General features: G+C 46.5%; 1 protein-coding gene across 12 annotated transcripts in view; it reads right to left on the bottom strand.

Annotated features, from left to right (window-relative positions):
• Positions 1-22,992, bottom strand: part of MAP4 (microtubule associated protein 4) — a 142,685-nt gene that overhangs the window by 36,226 nt on the left and 83,467 nt on the right. For 9 of the 12 annotated variants that reach the window (XM_062568641.1, XM_062568638.1, XM_062568637.1 and 6 more), the window contains 8 exons: positions 20,398-20,508; positions 19,685-19,813; positions 19,172-19,246; positions 17,633-17,773; positions 15,274-16,014; positions 14,074-14,220; positions 13,092-13,247; positions 7,616-11,989 (listed from right to left, as the gene is read on the bottom strand). In XM_062568641.1, the coding sequence (XP_062424625.1) occupies positions 7,616-11,989; positions 13,092-13,247; positions 14,074-14,220; positions 15,274-16,014; positions 17,633-17,773; positions 19,172-19,246; positions 19,685-19,813; positions 20,398-20,508 (5,874 nt within the window). The remainder of the gene's footprint in view (positions 1-7,615; positions 11,990-13,091; positions 13,248-14,073; positions 14,221-15,273; positions 16,015-17,632; positions 17,774-19,171; positions 19,247-19,684; positions 19,814-20,397; positions 20,509-22,992) is intronic. The other 3 variants (XM_062568643.1, XM_062568642.1, XM_062568650.1) reach the window with 3 other exon arrangements.

Here is a 22,992-nt window from a genome sequence, read left to right as displayed (position 1 = left end):
CCCGCTCCGGCCGCGCTCGGCCGGGGCCGCCCTCCGACGCGGCCGCGCCGGGCGGGTTCGGGGCCGCCGGGCTCTTGCCCCCCGCGCCGCCCTTCCCGGCCGCCTTCTCCTGGTCGGTGATGGCTTCATCCTTGCCCGGCCCGCGACGAGGGTCTTCGGCCGCTGCCTGGCCCGGGGCGAAATCCGTGGCCTTGGGGTTCGCCAGGCGCCCTCCGGCCGCGGGGAGCGCCGCGGGGAGCGCAGGCCAGCTCTCAAGGTGACCCGCGCCTGCCGGGTGCTTCATGCCTTGCCCCTCAGCCTCCCGTCTGTCTTTCTGAGCTGTTTTCAGCTCTTTGTCTAGTTTCCCTTCAAAGAAGCAGAGCTTGTCCTCGTCGGTGAAGCCGGCGTTCTTCACGAGCCCGTCCTTCAGCGGCCCCCCCGCGCCGCCGCTCAGGCCGCCGCCGCCGAGCTGCCACTCGAACGCGGCCGCGCCGAAGTCCTTCGGGGACTCCATGCGGCTCGGCGGGCTGCACCCGGAGCGCGGCGCCGGCTGCTCGCCGGCCGGAGACGTCGCCGAGTGCCGCCGGCGGAGCCGCCGCCGCCGCCGCCGCGGCAGCCCGCCGCGCCGGCCGTGACGACACGCGGCCCCCGCGCCGCCGGCGCGGCCCCCTCCTCCCCACCCCCTGCCTGCCGGCCGCCCGCCGCGCGCGAGCGAGCGAGCAGCCCTGGGAAACGGCGGCTTTTATCCCCCGGCCAAGGGAGGAACACGTTTTGTGACAGATCTGGATGCTCGCGGGGCGGTTCCAGAAAGCCCCGGTGACGTGGTCTCCCCCCAGAGGAGCCGTTTTAGGCAATCGTGCCTTTCTGCAGTCACGCAGTCTCCTTTCTCTCTGTATCACGGCTAGTTCATTCGCAAGTATTAACTCCTGCCCATTACCCACTTCCTAAGCGCGCTCGGGAGGCAGCTTGCGCGCTCTCCTCCTCGCTAAACAAGGACAACGCGGCGCTGAAAGCGGCCCCCCGCCCGGGGCGGCCAGCGCCGAGCGCAGGGCGCTCTCGGCGGGGCGGCAGCGAGCAGCAGCACCGCCGCGCTCGCAGGCCAGAAGCTGCGTGAGCACGCGGACAACGCTGAAGGCGCGGGGGGAGAAGCCTGCGGTGGTCTCGAGTTCTCAACACTGTCACCTTTATTTTTGCCTTTTTTTTTTTAAGCATGAGCAGTATTTTTGAACTGATTTTCTATTGCACAAAATCCACACCTTCTATTCCGAATTCCATTCCATTCCACATAATATTCTATTCTATTCCACAACTTCTATTGCACAAATCCCACACGCAGCAGGCAGTTCGTGTCGCGCTGCTCGGGACGGGTCTCGACGGGCGATGAGCGTGCGAAGCCCCTGCCTCCAGCGCCCGCGGCAACGCTCTCCTACCCGACACTCGCACTTCGGACGTTGCCCCCCTGGTTAAAGAGCAGCCGATTGCTCCCCACTGCTCACTCGCTGGCGTCCGGACTGATACTACTGCATTAGCTACAAACTGTAGAGCTGTTTTCATCTTAAATGCCTGACACAGGTTATCCTTGACTACGGCCAGCTCTCCTCTTCCGGCCAGGGCTACACCGCCTTGCAGACATCATACTCCAGCCCACGAGAAAATTTTGTCCTTATGGTTAGAAAGCAGTGAAACAACTTCCTATTGTAGTTTAACTGAGCATAAATATATTTTTATACCCAGAGACACACAAGCTACAGTACGCCCCCAGAATTTAACCTGCTGCTGAGAAATGCTACAATCCACACATTTATCTGCTTGTATTTAAGTTCTTGGTTTAAGAAGTTGCTATATTTAAAAACAATGACTAAGGGACTGTAAATTATACAAATCTTTCATGACACCCTCTAATTAACCAGAACATTTCCACCCACAAGCCTCACTTCTCCAAAGGCCTCAATAATTTTTTGTGCTTTAAATATTCGTAGGTGTCTTGCTAGTGGAACATGGGACCTTAGCTCAGCGCTCACCTTTGCTCCCATAGCCGATGGGAGAACTGAGGTCTGCAAGCATTTGCTCATTCCGCCAGTATTTAGTTTGGTCCCCAGAATGGCAGAGCTCGAAGCCATCTGATCCCACGTGATTGCTGTTACTCCTTTATCGCTCAGGCAGCTCCCAAACACGACTTAAGCAGCAAGTCTCAAGCTGCAAGAGATAACTTTCTGCCCTGCCCCAGCTAGGGCAAGCTACAGAGTCGCCTGAAGCAATCGAAGGACAGTTTTGAATAATGTATATATTTTTTTAAGGCAAATAGCTGTCAGTTTTAGAAGTCAGAGCAACAAAACCACACTGATTTAGGGGCTGACGCTTCACGGCCCGGCACCACGCTCAGTGCTGGGCTGTTCAGGAGCAGGAGCGCGCTCAGCCGTCACCGCCTCTGCAGCCCTCCAGCACCGAAGGCCTCGGAAGAGCAGCAGCGGTGCGTACACCGAGCGCGTACGCCGAGCGCCTCCGGCCAGCGCCATCCGACACGCGGGACGGCACCCAAGACACGCATCCGCAATTCCCGCGCCCTGGCCTCCCCTCCCCTCCCCTTCCCAATTTTCTCCTTGAAACCTCCTAACGTTTTGCCTCCGACACCACGCCGCCGCCGTCCTGCTAAGCTCTCGGCGAGAGCAGAGCTCGCCGAGGCACAGCACGCCCGAGCGGCAGCCCGGCGCTCCTCTAGACTCTGGGTATGCTTTAATTTTCTAAGTCATTATAAGGAACGAAGCATTCATCAACGAAAGATAAGCAGGAAAGAACGGGAGGATGTTCAGAAAAGAGGAGGATCGGGAGGGATTATGAGAATACCAGCGGGGAAGGGCCCACACTGAGGAGTAGTTGGATTACGAGGGCAAGTAAGAAACTCCCTGAAAGGAAGCCCAGCCACCGTTTCTACCCTTCGTTCAACTTTGAGGAAGATGCAACACTCTTCAAAGATCCAATCTGGGGTTTCACAGTTCTTTTGGCTCTCCGCCGTCTTTCTTTCCGAGACGGTGTTGGAGGACAGCAACTGTAAGCCGCTGCGAGTCAGACGCCCGTGCACCTTCTGGACGCAGAGCGCTGCCCATTGCCTGAAGCCCCTCGCAACCTTTCAGGGCCAAGACAGCAGCGTATTTCACAAGGAGGAAGGTCTGGTTAGGCCTGTATTTCATCTATTCACATCCTCTTGCCATTACTAAATCCTGCATTTGCTTAAAAGTAAGGACAAGCCAGCCTGCCAAGGAGGCTGAGCGTGCAGCGTGTACTTCAGCACAAACATTAAATGCTTCTGCAGTCGTTTACCCCAGCTGCTTAGGTACAGCTGGATGCTTATACTGCACCTCTGAAAGCAAGCCTTTTCCCAGGGAAGAGGTACCTACGTGCTGAAGAAGCTGCAGAGCATCACACCCACTTCAGCAGGTAAAACACACGATCGCACAGGCCGAGACGGTGCCAATAACCGGAGCAGCCCGAGATCACTACATCAGCACGTCATGCCCTAGCACCCAATCTGCAAGCTTCCAGCCTCAGCAGATGAATCAGCCTAGTGTTTCTATTTTTGCCTTGCTCCTGAAGCTATTGCTTCTCCTTTCCAATGCCTTTGCTTTTTCCTTTCTTTCGTTCTTTTTTCAGTCTAACACCATTGTTTCTGTGCAGTCCCTCGCACCAGTTTCTAGGGCAACATCACCTTCCAGGATGACGAGTGACTCCTTGCCAACGTCTCCGACCGATGTGATCACCGATTCAGTATTACTACCGATAGCAGCTGGCGACCGAACGGCTCAGGACCGCTGAGCGCACAGCGTCTGGAAGAGCCACGGCCGTAAAATCGCAGCGTGCCCGGCGGGCTGGTGCCCACCAAGGCCCACCTCGCGCTGCCCAGCCACACACGGGCCGCGCGGAAACCGCGCGGCAACACGCGAAGCCGGCGGCCACCCGCCGCGCTCTCGTGCCCCGCTGCTTCGCGCCGCTTGGAAGCGGCCAGGGTGAAGTGGTGAAGCAGAGTATTTAGCGTTCCAGCCAGCGTAACTCTGAACTGCAACACTGACATTTCTGAGGTGCACAGGGACCCGCGATGCCACTGAGCCCCGTCTCGCTCCATGGGACGGGGCAGTTACAGACCGAAGCTCAGGCTCACTTACTGTAGAAGGTAAACATAATACATTAAAATCCTAATGACCAGCCAAAAAAAAAAAAAAATTAAAAACACTGAGAGTGGCCAGTACTGGTTTAGAGCACGAGTATTTGCTGGTGGGAACTGCAAAGAGGCAAAGCCAAGCCGACTGCGTGGTATGTGAGCAGTAAGTGAGCAACGTAAGCAAGGGAAGAACTGAGGTTTACAATTCCGGCACCCTCCGAAAGGTAAACACTACCAAGGAAACGTGCTTCACCTTTTTAATCCAGCAGAATACAAGAACAGCAGCACGGCTGTTTCACTCCCGGCTTCTCCCGAAGCCCCGAGTTTCACAGACGAGCAGGAGGACGAACGGCAGGCAGAGGAGCAAACCTGGGCGGTGCTGGGCGCGCCGAGGGTGGCCACCCTCGGGCACGAGTCCCGCGGCGGGCTGTCCGGCCAGCGGAAAAGCCGGGGCGGGCGCAACACGCGGCGCAAAGCCAGCGGGAAGGAGCCCGGCGTCCGCAGCCGGTTCTAGCTGCTCTGAGGTTCCCCTGGAGAGCACACACGGACCCGGGCACGGATTCTGCCTCGCCGAAAAGCCAGGGAGAGGCCACGAACACCCAGCAGCACGGACTGGCAGGAACACGTCCCACGCTCACCTTTTAACTGCGAGCAGGGCTGCTACTGGGACAAAACTTTCCATGAAAACAGAATAAAAAAAATGCACACAAGAGCCAAAAGTGAGGGGGTAAGCAGGTAACAGCACAGTTCGCGACTTCGGGTACATAAATTGTATATATGCGTGCACGTCACTAATGTGCACTGACACACGAGGGGGAAGGGCTGTTGTTAGGCTTTCAGCTCTCTCATGTAGCTACTCAGGACAGTTAACAAGCTTTAATTAATGAACAGCCTGCAATATAACGTTATTCTAACCATTAAAAAAAAAAGAGTATTGCAAAAATAGCCACTCAGTCTGCCATCAGGAAGCACTGGTCCACAACCCGCCCGCTGCAGCTATTCACGTACCCTGTCGCGCTCACGGGTCGGGTTGGCTGTTAGCGGGCAGACCGGGCACGGTTCAGGGTGCCACCGCAGATCCGCACCACCGAGGGGGCTCTGCGGCCCCGGCGGCAGAGCCCACGCTGCAACGGCGGCAGGAGAACGCAAAGCCACCGCGGAAGGACTTACTCCTGGCAGTAACAAGACAGCAAATATCGTAAGCAAGCAGTGATGGCACTTCTTGCCGTTAAACGCATCCTATCGCAAGGAGATGCCAAATCCAAAATACAGAGGCAAACTAAAGTGTTTAAAACACTGCTCTGGAAGGATGGATTGGAGGAAAAAAATCCCGAAACGCAGCTGCTCTGGCCACCTAACCTAAATTTTAGCCTCAGTCCCAGGCAAGGAGCAGCTTCGCCCGGCGCACCGGCTGCCCGACGCGCTTCGGCAGCCCCGACTGCCGCCGGCGCTACGGCCAGAAACGGTTTTCCCGAAGAACCTGGGGCAGATCCTCTAGCAAGCTGAAATAAATCAAAGCGGTGCATACGGGGCTTGAATTCAAAGTTAAAATTAGAAAAAGAAAAAAGTATATATTACAGAAGTAGTTTTCAGGCACAGTCTATAAAAGATGCTCCCAACTTCTGCCAGTGGAAGAAACCCGCAGCACCGCCGTTGCCATGCCTCCCACCGAAAGCCCGTCACACAGCTTGCACCCATTTTAGCAGCAGACACACGAGTGGGTGCGTTCGGAAAAGCCGCCCTGCCATCCCGGAACAGACAGCTTCAGGTACGGGAGCCTGGCGGAAGCAACTGCAGTTACTAAACCTCCTCCAAAACATCTATTAATGCCAAACGCAATGTTCACAGCAAACATCCTCGGCAGGGCCGAGGAAGCGGCCAGCCAGCACCTCCAAGCGAGCCCCCGGCCCCCAGGGCTTCTCTGGCCAAGCCACTGCGGGTCTAAGAAGTGCTGAAAGGATAAAAGCAAGCGAATATGATCCAAGTCCTGCGCAAACTTGGGTCAGGCCAAGGTGCAAAGGCAAAGCATATACCCACGTACTCGCACGCCGGCGAGCTGCTCTGAACTAGGAACCTTTCAGCTCAGCTCGCGATAGACCCGCACAAACCGTGCAGGCAGGGCTTTCCTTTTTTTCACGAATCTCCTGCTAAAGTATTTCCCCCTTAAATACATCAGTTAGCAAGGGAAAATAAAGACTTCTAGCAAATAATGGAAAGGCTTGAAAAGAAATTAAGAAGAGAGAGAGAGACACAGCCTTTAGCTTGCTTTATTTTGTAGCATCATGCACTAAAGAACGTTACTTCTGCAGGCCCAAGTTCATGCAGAGTACACCACTTTCACCAAAATAGAACTACTTCAGGTTATGCAACACTCATTAAAATTACAAAACCTCTCAAAAACCTGACCCGCATGTTAAGGCGCACTGAGCTCTCTGCTTGTTAAGTTAGTGGCTGCATCATGCAAACTGGCAGCATGGACCTCTGCAAAAAAAGGAACAGGAACAAACTTCCAGGTCTAATGACAAGGCAAAAACAAGAGCACCTAAGCAGGGATAAACTTCATCAGGCCATTTCAGACTCCATTTCACAGAGACCAATTATATCCGAGGAAGGTTTAGAATGACCAGAAGCCCACGGATATTTTTTACTTTTGTTCATCTGTGTCCATACCATAGTCTCCGTTTCAAAGTCCCTATAAACTTCCAGTTCATTTCCTATGGGAAAGGGGTCTTATTCCACGGACACAGCCAGAGAAAACAGCCCAAAAGGTGCCAGTCCAGCCGAGCTCTCGGTAGAGAGATAAAGGCTCAAGAGTATCACTCCAATTACCATGTCGTTACAACTCTGCTTAGTAAAGACTATTTCTCTACAAGTGCAAGAGGGAAACGTCTTACAGATAGAGCAGCTCAACATAGTTTAAAATAGAGTCATAAACCAACTTCAGGAGGAAAAGTAGCTGTTTGCAATTAGCCTGATGTAGTATTAAAACCAAACCTCACGTGCCAGAGAAAGCACACTTCCTGCCGCAGGTGCGTTCAGCTCCCGGCCCTGCTCTCCAGGGGCCGACGGGGCTATCTAGTGATCAAGACAACTCGCTGTTGCATCTCAAATGGGTTTCGTTCTGGTCTCTGATGACAAGAGGCTAATGTAACTGAACCCCAAAAGTGCAAGTTTACTTAAAAGTTAGGTGGTATAATATGTATGCCAAATTAACTCTGAATGAACAAAACAAAACAAACAAAAAAATCAGTTCTGGAACTTAAACCAAGCCGTCAGTTCTTCAAAGTTTGGGAATTAGCACTGTGAGACAGGCAAGCAGAACTAACAGCCTTTTAAGATCAGCCAAAAAACCAGTCATGCCACACTTGTTTGTGCCACATAGGATTAAAAATCACGGATTCATGCTAACGCACTGACAAATAGCAAGGTCTTGCACGCAAGCCGTCTGCATTGCTGCCGCTAGCTCGAATCGCAAGCACACACCTTTCTCTTGCCTCTGCCGGCTCATACCAGCGGGTCTCGGCTGCTTTGGTTTCTCTCGCTCCTGAGCGGCGGGCCTGGCCGGCACAGCTGGAGTCGGACCACCTCTCGACTTTGTGGGTCTCATGTAGCCTTTCAGCGGTTCTTTTGCTTTAACTCTTTCTTCTTTCTTTGCCTCCTTCACAGGTTTTTCTTCACATTCCTCTTCTTTTTCTTTCACTGCATCTTCAGATTTATCTGCTCTGGCCTTCAAAGCCGGGACATCCTTCACGTGAGCTTCCCCATCTTGAGCAGCAGCCTCTTCCGCGAGTTGAGAACTACTTTTACCGTTATCTTTAGGGCTTACTTTGGCTGTTTGGGCAGCTCTCAGATTTAAACTAGCAGCCTCTGCTTCATCTACTTTAGCATCCAGGTCTAACCTGACCGCGTCCTTCAGCAAGCTCTGCTCACCCCCGCTGCCTCCAGGCAGCTTGGCCTCTTCAGCACTGCTCTCCATCGACGCCCGTGCTGCAGCCAGCGGCACAGCCGCGTCTGGGAAGCCAGAGGAACCACACCCAGTGTCCTTCTCACCAAAAGAGACAGTTTCTTCTGTTCTTACTGTCACTTTGGCACCTACAGGAGCTGTTCTGCTTTTCGTGTCTGCCACTTTCCACAGAAGGTCTGAGGAGGTGCAGCCAGGGTCTTGCCTTTTATCTGTAATTTTTATTTCTTTTTCATCTACCTTTGCTATTGTAGAAAGAACTTCATCCTTTTTTGATGTAACACCATGTTTAACTGTCTGATCCAAAGAAAGTTGGTTATCCGTCTTCCTCTCATCCCAGACACTAGTATCCCTGGTTTTCTCCTCCTCTTTCATTGAAATGTCTTTTCCAGGCTCTTTGTGGCCCAGATTGACCAGGTGCTCGTAAGATCTCTGTTCAGGCATCTCCTTTTTATCACTAGACCCAGGCCCTGGGCTGCTGTTCTCCAACACCGCTCCAGAAGAAGGGAGTGCCTTACCTCCAGCATTCTTTTCCGCTTGCTTTGGGAAGCCAGAAGAAACACTGCCAGGTCCTTCAGGGCTAACTACTGCTGCTTGAGCAAAGGACTCAAAGAAGCTCTCCTCAGTATCCCAGGGCATTCGTGGGCCAAGGGGGAAATTTTTAATATTTCTGTTTTCATCTACAAAATCCATTTCTTCTACTCCATAGTGCATCTCTGATGCCACGGGAGGCTGCGCGTCACTCCTCCTTGTTTTTGTCCCTAGAAAAGCTGGCTCAGAGGCATTTTTAGCTTTTTTACTTCTTCCATCACTACTCCTCTTTTTAGATCTATCAGGTTCCGGGGCCAAACTGTGATCTGGCACTGGGGAGCTGGAGTTTAGAGCAGGCTGCTCTAAAACAGGGAGTCCAGCCACGTTGCTACAGCGAGTGGAGCCTTCTGCCTTGGATCCAGGAGCTCTCCCCGTGTCGCCAATAGCAAACGTTGCTCCAGCAGTGTTAGGATCCAGGAGAAATGCCTGCTCCAAACCAGCCTCCATCTTCCTATATTTTTCTTTAATACTTGCGCTTAATTTTTCTGGCTCTAGAGGCTTAGTAGAAGCTGTATCAGCTAAATCACCAAGCACACTCACTGTGGAAGGAAAACTACTCTCTTTGCCTTTACCCAGAGACTGAATTTCTGTAATGTTTCCCATCTCTTCAGTTCCTGCAGGGATTTTATCTAGACCCAGCATGACAGAGCCCTCAAGAGTGTTTTCAGGCTTTTTGCATTTCACATCTCCACCCTTTTTCTTAGGCTCGTCTGTCACTGTTTTGCTGCCGGGGCTGCGTGCCATAGCTCCATCTGTCCTGTTCTCTGGGACAGGCTCTGATGGATTAATGATCATTTCCTTACCTTTATCAGTGGGCCAAGTTTCTATAGTTTTGACCACTTCTGGCTTTGCTGTCTCTATTTTATAACCTGACACAACTAGCGTATTAGAGCAGCTTTTCCTAGTGTCACCTTGTATTTCAGGCTTTTCCATCATCTCTTTGTTCCTACCTGTCAGATCCTCCAGCAAAAGATCTCCTTCAAAATCAGACGTTTTATCTTTATCAGGGGTCACCTTTTCTGTGCTTCCAGCCACCTCCTCTTTGCTTGGAAGATGACTTGCTTCTGCCCTAGTCTCCAGGATGGCAGGCTGCCCAAAATGATTTTTTTCATTTTTTCTTTTCCCATCACTACACCTCTTCCTAGGTTTGTCTGCCGACATTGCGTTAGAATCTGTCATAACTGATTTATCTGGGGAAGTAAATCCAGCCTCTTTGCCTTTACTCATCACATTTGTCTCCATCGTTTTGCTGACTGTGTCAGCCATAGCGAGACACTTTGCTTCCTCCGTCCCACTCTTCAGAGGTAACGGCTGCTCTGAAGCGCCCAAAAGTGCTACTTCACTTTTTCCAACACTTTGTTTGGGCTCCTCAGTCACCCGTTCAATGGGACTTTGTGCTTTAGCTACCTCTGATACATTCTCCTGAAAATACTCAGCAGTAAGACAGCCTCTCTCTCTGCCTTTATCACTAATGCCGATTTCTTTAGGTTTGTTGATTATGTCAGAAGAACTACTTACATCCCTCTTACTCTCAAAAAGAAAAGGCTGCTGGAAAAAACCTTTCTCACTTTTTTTACTTTTTCCATCACTACCTCTTTTTTTGGCCTTGTCTGCTGCTTTTGCAGTAGAACTATGTGCAATGTGTGCTGATGGATATCCTCTTGTAGTAAAACCAGTCTCTCTGCCTTTATCAGGGAAAGTCGGTTCTTTTATTGTCTCATCTGTCTTCCCACCACTAGTAAGTTTGCTTGCATCCTCCGAAAGTGTTATCTGCTCAGGGAAATTCTTAATTTTTCTGACTTTCCCTTCACCACGCTTTTTTTTAGGTTTGTCCAACCCCTGTACAATATTGAGGTCTTTTGCAGTCTGATGCTCTAATGCAATAAATCCAGGCTCTTTGTTTTTGTCAGGGGAATCTGCTACTTCAGCAGAGGTGGGATGTTTGGCTGTATCAGATTGAGCTGCTGCAAGTAACATCTGCTCTGAAAAACTGTCAGCCTTTCTGTTTCTCGAAAGAATAACTTCTTCAGGTTTTGGTACAACTAATGGTGTAACAGACGTTTTATTAGCATCTGCTGTGGTCTTCAGTACTCCCTCAGAAGTACCAAAGTTGATCTCTGCCCACTTATTGGGGGAAACTGCTTTAGTTTTGTCAGCTGTTTTTGGCGTGTGAGGAAGCTTGTCTACTGGGGCTCTAGTCTGCAGAAGATCAGGATGCTTGAAAGATTCATTTTCAGCCTCTTGGCTCTTTTCACTATCTCTTCTCTTTGCTTTTTCTTCCAGTGAACCACTGGAAGTCTGAAGCTCAGTGGGGACAGTCTCATGCCTGGGAGATGTGCACTCGGTCTCCTTACCTTTATCAGAAAGGGGGACTTCCGAAGGTTTGGTCTTTAAAGAAGTTTCTACTTTGCTTAGATTGATCTCTTCTGAAAGAGATGCCTTCAGGTCTGAACAATCTGACTCCTTATACTCCCTCTTTTCATTTTTATCAAGATGACTTATTTCCACAGGCTTTGTCGGCACCTTTGCTTTAACAGGTTCCCCCACCTTCATCTCGTCTGCTTTGTCCATCTGCTCCAAGGAAATCGGTTTTATTTTGCCTTTAGACTGCAACAAACTGTCATCTCTCATTTCCTCTGTTTTTGTGAAGTCTCCATTTTTTGCATCCAACACAGACTCAATCAGTGTGTCAGTTTTTTGGGCCTGCTCTCTGGGTGCTGGCATTGCGAAGGCATTCTGATCATCCAAGATCAGATTTCCAGCTGTTATTTTAGCATCCTTTGGCATGTCTGAAGCTCTGTTTCCTGAGGCAACCGACTGCTCTTTGCGAGCATCAGCAGGCAAGATGGGACGGACATCTGGTTTTTGCGGTTCAACAGCAAAAGGACAACTTTTAGGTGCTTGGGCGACTGCAGTATTTTCATCCCAGAACTCCACTGTTCTTGGCTGCTGATTTCTCTTTTGTTTTGGTTTCTTCTTCTTCTTCTTCACAATGACTGAAGAACCTTCCAAATCCCAGCTCTCCCTTGGCACATCTCTGTAGCTCTCCGCAAACTCTGATAGCACACTGGACGGTTGCTCTGATGCCTTTTTATGGGAAACCCTAGTGCGAGGGGATGTTCCAGCAACCCATCCAAGCTCTGCTATAGAATAGGGGTCTACTTTTGGGTCAGGACTCTTCTGTTGTGGGAAGCCTATTAGACGTTCCTCTGGCACATCTGCAATAGGCACTGCTGCAGGTTTTGCTCTGCCAAACCTGCGTTCACTTGATTTGTTAGCTTGCCTTAATTGTGCAGTAGGTAGACCTGGAATACAGGAAGCCTGCTCAAATATCAAAGCAACTATTCGTCTTATAAGAAAAACAACAAAAAATGTTGCTTTAGCTATCTAAAATAGTCCATATAATCATAAACGCAGAACTTTCAGCACTGATACTGTACTAATTCTAAATCCATCTCAGCGGTGCTGGAATAGAAATTTTCACCTAGAACCTATTTAAAGTATTGCCAATAAATATGTCAACAATATTAAAGATTATTTCTGATACATGCTCTTGCCCTACCAGAAAGCAATTGCTCTTGTAAGGACACATTATCTGTTTTTATAAAGCATTAAAGATCCATTTTGTCTTAGCAAGACAAGACAACAGATGCACTTTTTTATATCCCTTTACTTTGGCAGCTTTCCAAACTGAGAAAACAGAAGTTTAGTGGAAATATGAGACTAGGGAAGAGAGGACAGGAGTAATGGGAGGTAGGGGTGCAACAGTGATGTTTCCCTCAGCACCCACAAAGCAGTGCAAGGCAGAACTTCTATAGCAGAAGTCATCTGCTGTACTCAGTTATATGCAGCACTAGTTTCCTTAGGCCACTGATCTTAAAAGGAGCATCAGTCATTTGTCAGTTAGCCCTGGCCCACAAATCAGCTTCCAGTCAGACACATAAGCAATAATAGCTCATTGGAGAGGCTGAGTTAGTGGAGCAGGAAGAAAATTACATTTTCCTTTGGTAATTACACAACTCAATTTGGAAGGAGGTCTTCACTAAGAATATTTTAATCAGAATTAATGGCCCTTTTTAATACCAAAATAAAAAAAACCTATGTGGTAGATAGCAAAAAAGATGTTGAGGTTTTAAATTCTACAGCAGAAAATATAAGGCAGTCCCAGTGATAAAATAATAGAAGCGCGCATGTTTGGACTTTTAGTCCTGTGAACAAGGAGGGGTGGAGGAAAAAGCATGTTTAGAGGCAAAGTGTGAGCAAAATCAATATGATAAATGCAAAGAACAGCACCTTGGTGCAAAAGAGATTTTTGCTTGCTCAGGTGGCAATGCAGTCAGGAGGAGAAGGTGAACAGTTCCCAGGGGCTATTTCCATTCTAAAACTTGATTATTATCTATATCCTACCTGTAGTCTCTTGCAGGGCTTTTTCTTGCTGGGGTTCTGCATGGTTATGTTCAGCTTCCTCCTTTGGTCTCTCTGTAACTGTAAGATCCGCAGTAGTAACAGGTTTTTCTGGAAGGAGTTCTTTATTCTCTAGTGCCATGGCTTCTTTTGCTTCTACTGGAATTGAACAGAAATATAGAAAATATAAAGAGAATGTTTCAGTTCTTACAAATAGAGTAACCAGAAGTTTAGGAGCAAGCTCTTGGGAAGAGTATACTTTTTGTTTCGTTTTTGTTTCAAATAGGGATGAAGTTTATAAGATTTGATAGTCTACCATATGTATTATCTCCTCAATCTCATTTGCACAGAAGTTTTCTATTTTGGCTGACATACTGAAATAGAGGTAAAATATGAAACCAGGACTGTCTTGGCACTTATATACAGGGTGAGATATTTTTTTCTTTGTAGTCAACTGAATTCAGACCATACTAGCTTCCTACAGGAATTCAAATCCAAAATGCACTCCGTTGTCAGTCTGGAATCACCCTCTTGTTATTATCTAGTATTCAAATAAACTTTAGAAGATGTCTCCTAGAAGAACTTACACACTACAAAATTCTTACCTGTATACAAGCTTAAGTTCATAAGATATAATTATGTTGGAGATTAGTTTGATGTTTTTTAAATTTAAATAAAATTAAATACATTATAAACAAAGGCTGTGACAGACATCATAATAAATTAATACAACCATAGATCAGGAAGAAACAAAGGCAAGTTATACGAGGGTAGCTTCAAAAGTTAAGGCTACCACATATCTTAAACACAGCCCTCACATTTGCACATGCTCATAACAACCTCACTGAAATTAAATCGTGGTCACTTTGTCCTCAATGAGGAGAGGAGAAGACTGTTTGCAAGAAAGATAATTTGGGTGATGGGGAGGAATTAGGTGATGGTGAAGTGCTGGCTCTGGTATCCTACTGCAGTTCTCATTGCTCACCTGCTGGTTCTAGAATTTGATCTACTTTTTCTGGAAGATGCTCTGTATGGTGGCTGGGAGATGACCCAATGTCTTTGGCTTTCTCTAAGGGAAGCTCAGCACAAGCTTCTGGGACCTTCAACTCTTGTTCCGTGTTTGCAGTTGCTTCTGAAAATAAAGTGAAAAGAACAAAAGTTCATATAATTTTCAATTTAGATCAGATTAAGATAGATAAAACGACTTCCTTATCTAATCCATCTCTTCCACAACAAATTAGAAGTCTTCCTCACTTTCATAACAGCTATAACCTGCTTTTGAGGATCACTTTCTGCCAAGTCTCCCCCACTGGAAGCCTAAGTGTTCTGCTAAAGCAAATCACCCTCTACTATCTGGTATTTACCTTCTCCTTCCCTCACCTATGTCCAAGTACTACAATCTAGTAGAGATTTTTTTTTTTGTTAAAACTCCTTTTCTTTGCAGTTTATTTATATCATTAAATGAAACAGTGTTAGAAGGTAACAAAGGAAAAAGAAGATCTTACTACACTTCTTTCTGCACTCTATCAACATTCTGGGTCTCCCCAGTACTATCTGTTATACTTTGACCATTCCTCTCAAAAAGGATAGTCTCTTTTGAGACATCTGCGCAGGGCAGAAAATCCCTTGTCCCCTATAAGGGAAAAAAAACGAGTGCCCTGCCTCCCCCATTGACTCTTGCAGTCATTCCAAGGAAATGTCACAAAATTAGCAAAGCTTATCAGTCTACTCAGAGACCATTTTCAGTTAAGCAGCTTTGTTCAGTATATTGCGGAAAATAATGATACAAAAGAAACATCACAAGGGATGAAGTAAAATGCTTCTACAGCTATCCTTAAAAGAGACAGCTCTAAAGGGTGCCAAGTCCTAAAAACAAGCATTAACTTATTCTAGTCTCACATTTTAGAAGTGAAAATCCTTGTGAAGCAATTCCTTTGTATCTTGACAGCAGAGCTGAGCTCTGCTCAAGAAGTTTAGTGCAAGGCATATCATAATCTCAACTACTTAAAAAAGAAGTTGTTTTGACAGTCTTACTAGGATTGCACATCTCTGTAGCAGTCACTATGTGCTACTGAGGGTGTTGTTGCGAGAGCTGTGCCAACTTATACTGGCCTTCGCACACCATTTACTACAGTACTCCAAGCTTGAATGAAGCTTTCAGGCAGATATGCAAATATCTGATCACCTGCTGGGGGCTTGTTGAAGGGTGACTTGTCTCGCTCCACAGTAGACTCGGATGTGATCAGCTCTTCAAATGCAGCAACCTTGGTGTCAGCTGCAGGGACAGACTTCACCTCAGGCACAGAGGCAAACCCAGCATCCATGGCAAAAAGAGCCTTGTCTTCTGCTACAGGGGCAAACCCAGAGTCCATAGCGTGAAGATGGCTGGCTTCTGCTGCAAGGGCGAACTTTGCATCTGCTGCTGGGGCAAACTCCGAATCCATAGCGTGGTGAGAAGTAGTATCCGCTGCTGGGGCAAACTCTGCATTTGCTTCAGGGGCAAACGCCAAATCCATAGCATGGTGAGACACAGCATCTGCTGTTGGGGCAAAACCTGCATCTTCTGCTGGGGAAACCTCCAAATCCATAGTGTGATGAGACTTGGTATCTGCTGGTGGGGCAATCACTGCATCTGCTGCTGCTTGTGCAAACTCCAAATCCACCGCATGACAAGATTTAGTATCTGCTGCTGGGGCAAACCCAGCATCTGCTGCTGGGGCAAAGGCAGCATCAACAGCATTAGGAGACACTGTTTCCACTGCAGGAGCAAACCTGCTATCTAAGGCATGGAGAGGCATGGCTTCTGCTGCAGAGGCAAATCCAGCATCCACTGCTTGAGGAGGCTCCGCATCTCCTTTAAGAATGGACTCAGCTTTATCTGCAGTCATGGACGCGACATCCAAGGCAGGAACACACTGAGCATCTGCTACAGAAACACACACCAAAAACAATGAGGCAGCACATAAGTACTTGACGCTGTGATCTTATAAATGTAGATGATAAGGCCTTCCCACTCCCCCTTGTCTTTCAGTAGCATTACATCTCATGCCACCATACTCAGTGGTCACACCACATATGCCTGAACGCACCCAAGTGCGTTTCCCATCACAGCTTCATATGCTGTGTTTTCTATCCTTGATTAATACCAGACATCCACCCGCTCCTTACACACACCAGCCAGAAGGTGCACTGTTACTGTTTAAAGACCAGCTGATGCTACAAAGCTGGCAAGAGACCGTAGCTATCATATCCAAAAAAGTTGAGAGTCATCTTTATGAACACAGCTGCATACTCCAAGAGCTGAAAAAGGTCCTGAAACTTTCCACAGCCATATGTACTTTATCTTAATGGGTATTATTTGCGCTGTTCATAAGCAGGATGCTGTTTTAGTTTGAGCAGAAGCAATGGCACTCTTAATACAAAAGGCATTGCCACCCAGTGAATCACCAGCCACCCTTTGTTCTTTCAAATTGGTCTCATTACTTTTTATACAGTATCTACTAAAAATTGAGCTGTTTTCTTCAAAATAGCATTTGTCAGTTCACAGTATAAACAAATACCTATGCATTTCAGTTATTGATGGTTTTTTAAGATCTGAACCCCTTAAAGGGTCATTTCAGGCTGATTTCGTTCAAGATCTAAGCTGTCCAAAGGGAAGTTCTAAAGAATTATCAAAAGCCAGAAGCATTAGATTTCTCTCTTCCTCAGCTATTATAAGTTTCAACACCCCCAAGCACTATCTATACTCTGTGCAATGCAGCATGGTGACCTGAACATCTCAAATATAAAACTGAACAGACATTAAAAAATAAAATCTCTATTCACTGTGAGTCATATCTAAAAATGTTTCCCCATCTCAAACAATGGAAAACACTGAATTCAAAATTAGATATTTAATAAACTGAAAAAAGTCCCTTTTAAAATAGCACTTCAGAATCCATTCAGTGGAATGAATATTCCACTGCAAAACAACAAGAATCAATTATGCATTAACCTTTTTTTTAAAGTGCTATCAGGATCCTCCCCTAAATTAAATTTAAAGACTGTGATTTTTACAGATGAATAAAGATAGTAAAGAGAGAGACAATACTAAGACACAAGCATTACGGCTGATCCACAGTGAATCATGGCAAGTATCAAAATAAAAGATCAAGAAACTACAGACTAAGACTGGTGGTAAAGTATACTATGAATCTCACACTATATATAAATATCTTTAAAAATGGGAAGTACTATCTACTAACAAGGATAACCATGTTTCTTGACACTTCCTAACATGTTTTGGGGCTGAAATTTTGAGAAAGTAAAGAATCATTAAACCAGTTTCTGGACTCTAATGCAGGAGCTGAGAAGTGAGAAGCTGAAAGACCTGCTATTTCTCACCAACACAGTTTATCTACCTACAATGAACCTTAAGCCATGACAAAACATGTTAACACGTTGCTGTACTCTCTTCAGAAGAGACAACCCATGTCCTTCCACCACCACCACTTGCTCACGAAGGGGCTAAGATCAGAGATGATCTGCAGACAAGGCAGCTTTACCTGATGCTGCACCTTGTGGTGCACCAGTAGTTTCAGCCTCTCCTGAGGATGCCATCAGTGCGGTAGGATCAAAAGCAGGATCCACTGCTGCAGGGCCTTCTGGCACATGCAGTTTTTTTGCTTCAGTCACTGTGGAGGGCACTGTGCATACAAATAGAAGTTTGATTAAGCACACGGAAAGACCTTCAGCAAATGGCTACTGCAGAGGATAAAGCTAAGCTGTGAATCACACTCTCGAGGTATTGCTATCTATGGTGACCACAGCAGCAATCCTGGTGAGAAAGCTCCCCCACATTCACATCCCACGTGGGCAGAACAAAAACCAGAATCTGCTTATATTATCAATTTTCAGAAAATTAATTTGTGTGAGACTCAAGACAAGACTTGTATTCTGAGCAAAGCAACTGCCATAGCAAAGTTGAAGAACATTTAGTTACGAAGCATCACGGTTCCACTCTGAGCTCTCGACTGAGCCACCAGCTCCAGAACCATTTCCTACCTCCGATCAATATTAAATTCATCTCCTTCTGGCTTGTTCATCAAGAACAGCAATAATGATATCATTGTGGCCCCAATATCATAACTACACGCAACTGCAACATAATTATGCCCTTAGTGAAGCTTCAAAAGATCTAACTGTAACCAGCATTTAAAGATAATTGGACAGTGTATACAGCTTTGTAATTAGAATTTAATTTAGAATTCTGTTGATTATGCATGAACCAAGATTATGTTTGTTGGCTCCCTCAGCTGCACTGACCCTTAAAAATGGTAAACACAAGTGATGTGACTTATCACTGAAATCAGCAGGTTTGCCTCTCAATGTGTACAAAGACTGGAATATCTGAGAGTAATAAATCTCTAGTTTTATAGAGTTCCTTTTCAAAAGTAAATCCCATTCATGTGATTTATTATTTTAGTGTCATGGATCGCCTGAGCACATGTCCCAGTTGCAATCTGCAGTACCTTCACTGGTACAAAAGAATACGCGGAATGGAAGTGCAATCTGGAATCCCTGAAGCTTGTTGTTAAACATCGCTTTCTTGCAAACCTCTACATCTGCAAACTTCACTCCCCCAAACCCATGAAAGGGTAGGATTTCAGCGGGTTAAAGCCCAGGCTACAAGATGTGTCCCCAATAGAGCACACCGCAAATATCTACTGATGACTGGACTTGGAACTGCATACAGCTGTCTTGACTAGGATAAATGACTATTTTATTTAGAGAAATTTGCTATTTTGAGATATCCTAATAATACTGACAGTGTCATCATTAAATCTGTTATCCTTAATCAAACAGTCTGTACATAACACACACTGGATGCTTAATTAATGCTCTGAGTAACATATCTCTAAAATACACACTTCTACGGGAAACTGATCTGAGAACCAGAAAGAATTGTTGTTCCTGATCAGGTTCCAGATCACTCCAATAGTGCCCTTTGTTTCTTGAAAAGGGAGACAAGGACAGAATCTGCTTCTGGTGTGCAGAAAGTCTCCAGAAACAGTTCCTGGAGATCAAGTCAGAACTATTTTTACCTGGTGGCTCAACAAAGAAAGCGGCATCAGGTCCCTTTGCAGCATGCTGAGCTCCCATCCAGTGTTCTTCAGGCACTAGGGAAAACGTACACATTTAGTTCTGCCACTCAAACTACGACTGCTTCTTTTTTCCACGTGCCTTTTCTCAAGGTATTGACCCTGCTGTTTTGTGACTTCATTCTTGGTAACATCAGTTCACTTTCAGAATGGCAGAAGAACATGTTCTTATGTGACTACTACTGGTAAAGGCTTTCATCAAAAAAAGAGTTTTAGCCAGCACTAACTATATGCTCAACAGCATATTCATTTCCAATTCATCTCCATTTTCTCATTTCAGGAAATTCACATTGATTAAAAACTATCATTTCCAATGGGATACATTCTAATCTTGACTCATTTTATCTAATAACCCCTCCCTGCAAGGGTTCTCTAGGACTAGAACATCAGGGGTTCAAAGGATATGCAGATGGAAAATCAACCAGTAAATAGGACAGCAAAACACTTGTTTCTCACCTGCTGTGTCTTGCAGATATTCTGCAGCTGAATCCAGGCCAATAAAGGCTGATGGATCTAGAACTTCTGCAGGAGAATATGGGGACCCCAGGAAAGGTTGATCAGGTACCATCATAGATGCATGTGGTGCTAATGAAATAAGAGGCCATCTGTCAGTCACCTCGCCAGCTTTAAAGATTCTTCTCCAAAATATAAAGTCCATACTTGGAAAATTAACTATTATGTTCTGCTCACAAACAGTCTACATACAATTTGCAAGTAAATCTATTAGTTTATCTTCAGAAATTACATACAGTGCACAGTATAATTAGTAACAAGGTGTAAGAGTAAACACAGGCAAAATATTTCCCTTTTGCTTCTCATTCTTCTCCCATGAATTCTTGCTTGATAACCTCATCAGCTGAAATAGTCCAAACACTGAAGACCACTTTGTGGATAACACATGTGTATTTGGTTTCTAGCCATAAAGACAAGAGCCACCTGTAACTCCAGCTTCAGTCTAATTTTTCAGGATATCCTGTCTCCCTCTATTCAAGTAAACCTCAAAAAAACCTTCCTGGAAGTAGCTATTCAATGTCTTTAGGCATAAGAATGTCACGTGAAGAGAATCTACAGGCTGTGCACTTATCAGCTTAATAGTTTTCAGTACATGACCTGAAAGTTGATAGAGAGAATACTGAAAACTGAACATCAGGGACAACTGCTGAACTCACCATGGATGTCTCTGGAAACCGCAACGTGGTCCGCGAACATCGGTACGTGCTGCATGTCAGTAGGAAACGACAGATCAGGCAGGTTCTCCCCTCTGTGCATGCTGAAGGGGTCTGATGGACAACAAGAACAAGGCCTGTGTTACTACACCGGAGGAAGAGCAACGCAGAGCAAGATTATTTAGAAAACAACAGAGGTGAAGACACACCTGACACCATCACTGCTCCGGAAGCAGCAATGGCAGAACTTTAGAGAGAAGCCTGCTCTCAACACTGTCAAAGACAAATGCCTTCAACTTAGACTTTACGCCCAACAGCAACATGGTTTCTCAAACTGCTTAGCAGGCAAAACTGACTAAAATTTAGATTATGACTGTACACCATCTCCTTCCCTCCACAAAGGAACACTAATTTCTGAACTGATGGACACACAGAGCCAACGCCGGTCCAGAACAACGGCTGAACTGTGCTCCGCTAACTCAGCAGTACCATGACAGCCCATACAGCAAAGTGAGCTCTTCCCTGAGAGCACGACACCAGCATACTCTGGCTCTCAAACAATATAACCATAATGAAATAACTGACTTCTTTGATTCAACTAACACAACAGCATTATGACTGAAACAGACTGAAAAAGCTAAAAGAGACGCTGATGATCCTCCCACTCTGTCCAGCAGTTACATGACCTGGCAAAAACGGGAGACCAGACTAATTTTTGTCTCTGCGACAGAGGCAGAGAGAGGAGAAATGGGGGCTAGAGGGAGCTCGAGCTGAACCTTTACCTTCCACCTCAGAAGGTCCTGCACCCACTGCGGGTGGCCCGCGCCTCTACTGACGTCTTAGCGTTTGTGTGACAGGAGAGCAAGGCCGGTGCCCTAAGGACGCCTCCGGCAGGACACGCCACGACTGCACACGCAAAGGCAGACGGCTAAGGACGAACCGTTATCGGTGCTCGCGTTAAACGAGCCCCGAGACAAGTCTCCACGGTGTCAAAACTTACAGTCTGGTAAGAATATTATGAAGCCAGACAAATGTGAGGAACCTGGGAATACTGTTTGCAGAAAGCTGGAAATAAGATTGGCAAAATGTTCAAGAAAATAAATTTCTATTCAGCTTACTTCCATAGACACTGATATCCTTCGCTGCTCCTGCATCGCTTGAGTTTGCCAGCTATTGTGGACTAGTAAAAGCAAGTTACTTAAGATCATTTAAAGCAGCATCTCTTCCTGCTCAGCAAACTACCTGTATGTACAGCAATAAATCACGGCACACTTTTGGCTAAGAGCCTTACAGCACTTTTAAAGCTTGCAAGCAAGCAGACAGTGTTTGAGTTATATTTGCTCTATAAGTAACATCTTTTAAACAAGTCTTTTTATCACAGGTAGCATGTAAAATATATACAAGATTAAAATCCTAACTGTCAGTTTTACAGCATTGGATCCACTGCCAGCTCCTAATTCAGCATTTTTAATACATAAAAAAGTCCACAGCAGAGCAGACTCCAATGTAGTCATTTAACTTGCTCACAGAAATTGCAAAGTATTTCAGAAACTGCACTGAGCTGGCATTTACCGCGGTGCTCTCTGACGAGCAGGAGTGACAGCAGCGCTGGCCGGGAGACCCCTAACAGAGCTGACCAGAGAATCTGCTCCTGGAGAGGGCAACTACCCTACCGATTTTGAAGGAGTGTGAATAAAAGCATGTAACAAACCCAAAGATCTATACGAACCAGCTGGTCACATTTTTCTGCTTCTGCCGACAAGTTCTTAAAGCTTGTCTATCCTCTGCAGCCCTCTGCTCAGCCACACAAAGCGACCAGTCTGAAGAGCAGCTAGCGTTTGCACAGCGCCGGGAAGGCGGTATCAAGGGATACCTCCATGCTGAAGTGTACATTGCATCTTACACGCATACACATGCACAAGGTACTCTAGGGACGTGAAACCTCAAGAAATGTGTTTTTATGCAATAGGTGACCCCCAGATTCACTTCATTCAGGCCAAGAGAATAGTGGGCAAAACCTTAGATGTATAAATTGCCCCAGTAGACTAATGTATCACCTGGATATTGAGCATAAGTGCATCAACACCCCACTCTTACGTGCTGCATTTCTGGAAGCAACATTTCTTTGCCCCATTAATCATTCCTCACCCATTGTGACAGTATATAGTTTCTTCACAGAATCTCCCTGTAAAGGAGATTCATATAGCAAGAAAGTAATTTAGTAAGCAAGTCTACAATGCTGGGGAGGGGGAAGGAGGGAAATCAAGTTTCATCCTGTTTCAGCTACGCTCTTTCCCAGTCCTCTTTCCTGTTATACTCTGGGCAGCACATGTATTTCTCACATTCTCAAGAGCTAGCAAATATTTCCTATCAATTTTCTCAATACTGAAGACTCTTGCTAGGTCAACGGGTATCTTCTTGCAGGTACCTACAGGCAAGTTGCACAAGGTTCATCTAATTCTCAAGGGAGCCCGTGGCTATACAGGACTGCTTTCTGGAACAGACGGAGCTGCATTGCAGACACAGCAATGTGACAGCTGGAGCTGGCATTTTTGAGAGCCTCTGGAAGACTAGTTTTCAGCTGTAAACAATTCGGGC

This window comes from Rhea pennata, chromosome 2 (genome assembly GCF_028389875.1).
Source record: "Rhea pennata isolate bPtePen1 chromosome 2, bPtePen1.pri, whole genome shotgun sequence".
In the NCBI taxonomy this organism is placed as follows: Eukaryota; Metazoa; Chordata; class Aves; order Rheiformes; family Rheidae; genus Rhea; species Rhea pennata.
This window is presented reverse-complemented; position numbering and strand designations above follow the sequence as displayed.